At 32.5% G+C, this 6,906-nt stretch overlaps 1 protein-coding gene across 1 annotated transcript; it reads left to right on the top strand.

Annotated features, from left to right (window-relative positions):
* Positions 1 to 2,205: 2,205 nt before the first annotated feature.
* On the top strand, positions 2,206 to 3,101 carry LOC122295424. Its single transcript, XM_043104445.1, has one exon. The coding sequence runs from the start codon at positions 2,279 to 2,281 to the stop codon at positions 2,864 to 2,866; it is 588 nt and encodes a 195-aa protein (XP_042960379.1). The 5' UTR covers positions 2,206 to 2,278; the 3' UTR covers positions 2,867 to 3,101.
* The last annotated feature ends 3,805 nt before the right edge of the window (positions 3,102 to 6,906 follow it).

The following is a 6,906-nucleotide window of genomic DNA, read 5'->3' as shown; positions in this document are numbered from 1 at the left end:
GCTTCCTCTTCATCAAAATACTTGATCAGGAAAAGCAATAGCATAGTTTGATAAGTTATGTTATATACAGTCACTTTTGTGTATTTTTTGTACACTTTATTAATGTGATTGGATAAAAAAAATGACGCAGTCAATCATATTAAAAAAATATATAAAAATATACAAAAATAATTACATATAGAGTTTTTGTAATGAAAAACTCTGGTACTTGGATAAACTTTTAAAGCATATTAATAACTTTTAGAAAATTTGTTACTTTGCATCCAAACCTCTGATGAATATCAAAATATTTTTCCTATCTTTAAAAAAAAATCAAAACGATTTTTACAATTGTTTTTATTTAAATACACATATCACAACAATTTTCTTTTCAAATTAAATTTTAAATGAATCCAACTATTTCTAAAAATAACCCCCTAAAAATCATCTTAAAAAAACCTTTCTCGATACAAAAACATTTTCCCTGTAGTTTTGAAAGTTTCTAGGAAAAGTCTCAAAGTTTCTTTGGATTGCAACTTCATGACAGAAAACGAAAATGCTTTTCTGTTTTTCTTTATTTATTTATTACATGCGTTTGAAGTAATTCATAGAGAAAAAAGTGGTTATGAAATTACACCAACAGCAACAACGTTAGAGTTAATAGCCTTGTTGGAGAGGATGTTGGGCACTTTTCAGCTAACACCAACAATAAAATGCTAGTAGAGTAGAGGAAAGAGAACCACATCTATAAAGTTTGCTTTGGATACAGAAATAGTTTTATCTTATCTTATCATTATAGTTTTTTTAAATTTTCACACAAAATTTAATAAATAATTTAATTTTTTTTAAATCTTAAAATAATAATAATTTAAAAAAATAATATTTTAATTTTTTTTCTTTTTCCGCTAGGGTGCAACAAAGAATCTCATCCAAGTTTATTTTTCATAGATGTCATCCATCAAGGGATAATGTTAGAATTAAAATTTATTTGATACGTGGAATGGACTTAGCAATATGAATATTCAAAAAATACCGAATGGAAGTTTTTATTCTTATATTGTTCACTTTGTCTCATTAATGGAAGTTTATTTTCGATAATGTTAGAATTAAAAATTATTTGATAACCAATCACCATCTCTCATGAGTCATGGCTATAAGAGGTGGTTGTGTCACACTTCATGACCATTAGGTTAGTTGCCTAGGCATCTCCTATGGCTTTAGAGGATTTTGTGCTGCCCTTTATAGCTATTAGGCTGTGTTTGGTAAATTAAATAATATTTTATTATTATTCATTACTATTTACAAATAATTTATTGTTATTTACTATCATCATCAGATATTTGCTTAACATCAAAACATAACTTGATTAGATCACTCGTAAATTTTGTGACAGGTCGAAGCATTCAGACTACATTCCATGTACAAACCCTACAAGATTTAAGTGTATCAAACTAAGAGTATGTTTAGATACTTGAAATATTTTAGAATTTTGTTAATAGTGGTAAAATGATTTGAATGGAAGTATTTTATTAAATTCTAGAAAAGAAAAGATAAAAATTTAGATAAAAATATAATAAAATTAAAAAAAGTATTTTATATTTAAATAATATTTAAAACTATTCTTTCTAGACTCGTCCATTTTGTGCAAGTGAGAATCAAGATACATTGCTCTCATTGAATGAGAACAACCGAATTTGGATATTGGAAAAGGTTTAAAATGTGTGTACTATAATATCAATACAAACTTAGGAATGCCTCCCATCATCGTCAATCCTATCCCATCTAATGCGCAATCAATTTCCTCCAACTTTCCATTCTACAACCTAATCCTTTACGAAATGTCCTAAACACCCAAATACCTTTCCCCCCTTAATTTATTTTCCCACCAAACAAACAACCCTCCAAGTTAAGTATCCCTCAGCCGAGCCGAGCCGAGCCAAGGACAAAAGGAAAGAGGAAAAAAAAAAAGAAAGAAGCCGAAAGCCTCAGGCACTAGGCAGGCCGTGATTGACTATGCAGGCAGGCAGGCATCTGGGGCCCACAATTAAAACCGGACATCATCACGCAATTCAAACAAGTTTACTGGGACGAAAAGGAAAAAAAATAAACAAGACATGGGCGCAAAGTATTCTCTCTCTCACGAGTCACGCGCCTGCGTCTCTATCATTACCCCCACTCTCTCTCTCATCTCTCTTATTTGTCCCCTTATATAAGTGTCCTCTTCGCTTCACAGCAGCTCATCACCACTTCTTTCAACGCTCTAGTTTGCTTTATCGGAAAACTTTCTGTCTCGATTTCTATGTCGACGTCTATTAGCTTTGTTGAGGACCGGAATATCAAGAAGCGGGTTCGGTATGAGGACTCCGACGAGTCGTACGGGTTGGACACCCCCGAGGTGAAGCGTCTCCGGGAGAACCTTCTGGATTTCCTCGAAGACTCCGATCCCGATGCGACCATTCAGGACCTTGCCACCGTCATGAAGAGCTTTGAGGAAGAGATATCTCCGGCTTCTTCGTCGCCGGAGCCTGTTGTTGACTTGACTTCTGATTCCGGAGAGTCCCAACCGGAGCTGGGTTACCTTCTTGAAGCCTCTGACGACGAGCTTGGCCTGCCACCCTCGGGTAGTTCTTCCGGGGAGGAAGTGCAGAATCTGGAGACCGACTTGATTCGTGTCCCGCCCGACACGTCTGGGATCGGCGAGTTGTGGGGGTTCGAGGATCAGATCCCGAATTACGACGCGTTCGAGTTCGGTGTCGGAGATGGGTATGGGATCACTGGCGAGTACGTGGCGTTTGATGGTGGGCTGTTCGAGTACTCCGATCTGTATTACGAATCATCCGATTTATCGGACCCCTCGTGGCGGCACGAAGCTTTGCCAGAACAATAGACCCCACCAAAAAAAAAGAAAGAAAAAAGTACTACTACCGATTGAATATACAGGGCCAGAAGATGTAAATTTTGTTTTTGTTTATATATATATATTTTTTAAACTTCTTATATTATTAAAAGAAGGCAAAGGAAAATACGTAGGGTTAGGATGATATGGATAAAATGCCTTAATTCATGACAGTGGTTCCTTCGTTCTTATTTTTAATGTTGGATTCATAATTACTTTGGACGGATCTGTTCTTAGTAAAATGTTCAGAAAAAGGCTAAAAACCTATGGATCATCATATGCTTTCATGTTCCTTAAATGGAAAAAAAAATATATAGAAAATGCTATGTTTTCCGCTGTATTTGACCCTTATCATGGATATGCTTTGATCACCAATGTCAGTGGTGCATCAACCTATTGTTTAGCATATTTTTGTTTTAAAAGAGTAAAATTTATTATTAAAAAATTAATTTTTAATGTAAATTTTATGTTTTATTTATTTCTTTTAAAATAATTACGGTATGGTTATTCAATTTATAATAATTTATAATTGTAAATATATATATATATATATATTGTTCATAAAAAGTTAAAAAAATTGACATAATTTCATATTACAATATATAGATAATTTTATATAAATTATTCATAATTATAATTAGATTTAAAATAAAAATATTTAATCAATATTCAAACTAATAATATATTAGATTCCACGTGTCTGGACCTAGTTTTGATTTTGCTGATGTACGTTCATTGTCAATTCTCGTAAATAGTTTGAAAATATAATTTACTTTGAAAAAATAATTTTGAATAGTATAATCGTGGGGTTCATGATTTTAAAGAAGGGCAAAGATATGGGTAGCACGGAATATCACAAGTTTTGTTGATGTCAAATCACTACTACTCCTCTCAAATGCAGATTATAAGAAGAGCAGTTGATATATAGCTTCTTCTGTTGTACCTTCTTCGTATGGTTCCTAATCAATAGACCCTTGTTCGCTAGCGCTCCATGTATGAATGGCGATTGGAAAGAAAAACAACGTCCTGTAGTATTTCTACAAGAATTCAAATATTATATCTTTAATACGTCAAAAACTGTGTCATTTACAACAATAGGATGAAACGGCTATAGTTTCTTAAGATTTGAGAAATTCTATCGCTTGAATTTTCAGTATTCTAAACGGTGAACTGATTTGCCACCAGCCTTTCGGCATTTTGGAATTGGATAGCTGGGTTTCAAACAAAACTTGTTTGGAATCAAATTCTCCCTACCAAGATTTCAGTTTTTGTTTAAAAATTTTCGTGTAATGGTATCCCCTCAATGATAAAATTCAACAATTGTGGAATACCTATGACTTCTAAGTACTTTTCTTGTCTCGAAGGTGTTGGGTGAACATGGGCTCTCTCAATCTCAAAAATTAGTTTTAGGGTCGAGGCTTTTCCTCATATTTATATAAGTTGACCACCAACTTCTTCCATAATTGATATGGGATAACTTCAATAAAAGGATCTATTGAAAATATAAATTATATTTTTTCAGATTGTTCTCTTCTGAAAACCATTTGGCATTATTTCTCTTATAATTTGGGTCATATCCTTTGGATAATAGTTGTTGGAAAGACATTGTCATCCATTGGTAGTCTTGTTTTAAGGACGATGATTAATTCAATATCCTTGCTCTCTACGGCCATCGATTCTCCTATGGGAATTATGGCTAGTTCGTAATAAAGCCAAATTTGAGATTACAAAGTGGTTTCGAGAGTGAAATCCTCTTTTGAAACCCAAAGCTCTCACGCATAATGACAACACTAAGGTTTTCAACTTTTTGTACATCCCTCGCCTCCTATTTAAACCAAAAGTCTTAGTTAAATGGATTCCACCTCTCCCCGAGCACTCTCAAGCTGAATATTGATGGGTTTTGAAAGGTCACCCTGTGGCTACTGGTTGCGGTGATATTTTATGTTCTAATAATTACTCTATTATTGCAGGTTTATCTTGCTTTTTAGATTCATGTACCAACATTTTTACAAAATTGTCAGCTTTGAGAGTTGATTTAACTTTATGCTATGAACCAAGCATTTCTGATCTTAGTATTGAGATTGATTCTCTTGCTGTGGTTAATTTGCTTATTAAAGGCTCATTCCCCATTGGATTTATTCAAACATTTGGATGACATTTTACATTTCAAGAATCATTTCCATTTTAGTATCAATCATGTTTACAGAGAAGGTAATGCTCTTGCTGAAAGCCTAGCCAATTATGGTGCTATGAGACACATGATAAGTTTTCATCTATTCTTCAACTCCTTGAACATATGATTATTTTGTTCTCAATGGATCACACAGGTTTTCCGTTTATACGGCACTAATCTTCTAGGTTATTACTATGTTTTTTGGTATCTTTCCTTTAAGACTTCATTTCTTTTTAAGAACTTGGTTTTGAGACTTTATTTTTCTATCCTTGTAACTCCCAAATTTCTCTTTTTGTAAAAGATATTCATCCATCAAAAGTGACGTAATCAATAAAATTGGGATGCTTTTTTTTTTTATCCTAAAGAAGAATGTTCTTGGTTGGTAATGAGAACTAAAAAAAAAAAAAGAAAAAAAAAAGGAAAAAAAAAAAAAAACAGAAAACACATACATGGTGTATATTTATCTTATTTTATGTTATTTGTGAATATTTAAGATTAGGTTTCTCTAAAATATCTCATCAGGACTTCATTTTCATGAATCCCAACATTTTGTTTAAAGAATGAACAAATAAGAACTTTGTTTAAATAAAAACCAACAAACAAACTAATGCAGGTTAGAAATTAAATGAAACAAGGTTATCAATATTATAGAAACAAATTTAAAGATGGAATGAATTTTTATTTTTTATTTTTTATTTTTAAAAACGACATAAAGAGTTGATTGGCAACCTCAAGATCATTTTTCGATTGGCTGGCCCAGCGTTGATCAACCCAATTGGGAGGTTGTCAACCACGCTTTAAAAAATAAAAAATAAAAAATAAAAAAGCACCTTGAGAGGGTTGTTCTCAAACCAAGCAAGGGGCTAGGGTGGCCAAGCAACCATGTAGTGTCATGAGTGGTCAACCACAATACGTGGGGAGAGTAGATCTTATGTGTGGGTGGTCCTAAAGCCATCAATAGGGTTGGCGAGTGACAAAATTCATTACACGCCTCCTGAATGGGGTGGCTATCTTAGAAAAATGACTTGGGTGTCTAATTAGTAATTACTACCCTCCTAAAATGGGGGATAGTCTACCACCTATGACATTGGTTGGGATGGACCGACCACTCCAAGCCAATTTTGAGGATGGTGACCACCCCTTTCTTTATTCTTAATAATTTTTTTTTATTAGGCTTTAAATTATTATTTTTGTTAATATTTATAATTCTTCAACTCATTTATTATTATTAGACCTTGATTGTTTTCATAACACTTCTCAACTCATCTCATCTCATCTAATTATTACAAATTTTTTAAATTTTCACATAAAATAAAATAAATAATTTAACTTTTTCAAAATTTAAAATAAAAATAATATTAAAAAAATATATTCTAACAATATTTTATTTAATTTTTAACTTTTATATCAACTCATATCACCTGTGAAAACAAACGTGGCCTTAATAATTAACCTATCTTCCTTCGTAGCTTGCTTATTAATATCTCTATCCCAACTATTTAAGTAAATTGTGGTTTAGGAACTTAGGCCAGCAACAACTCAAAAAGATATGGGTTATAGCTCAAAGCCTATAAAGGGCCTTTAGATTAGTCAGATTTTAAACTATAGTTTGCCATCTGGGCTTTATTCGAAGCCCATATGATAAGCACAGGCAGATATTGGAAGGCCCAGCTTTAAGGGAAATTTATATTGAAAAGGGTTAAATGCAAAATTAGTAGCATGCCACGTCATTATCGTTAACAATTTACTAACTGATTTTAATAGAGAGACCAATTTGATCATTATTAAAACCACGAGATAGAGAGATTTTTTTAGAAGGAAAAGTTATTGAATGTTTTATTTCTTAATTTTTTTTTTG

This window comes from Carya illinoinensis, chromosome 15 (assembly GCF_018687715.1).
Source record: "Carya illinoinensis cultivar Pawnee chromosome 15, C.illinoinensisPawnee_v1, whole genome shotgun sequence".
NCBI lineage: Eukaryota > Viridiplantae > Streptophyta > Magnoliopsida > Fagales > Juglandaceae > Carya > Carya illinoinensis.
This window is presented reverse-complemented; position numbering and strand designations above follow the sequence as displayed.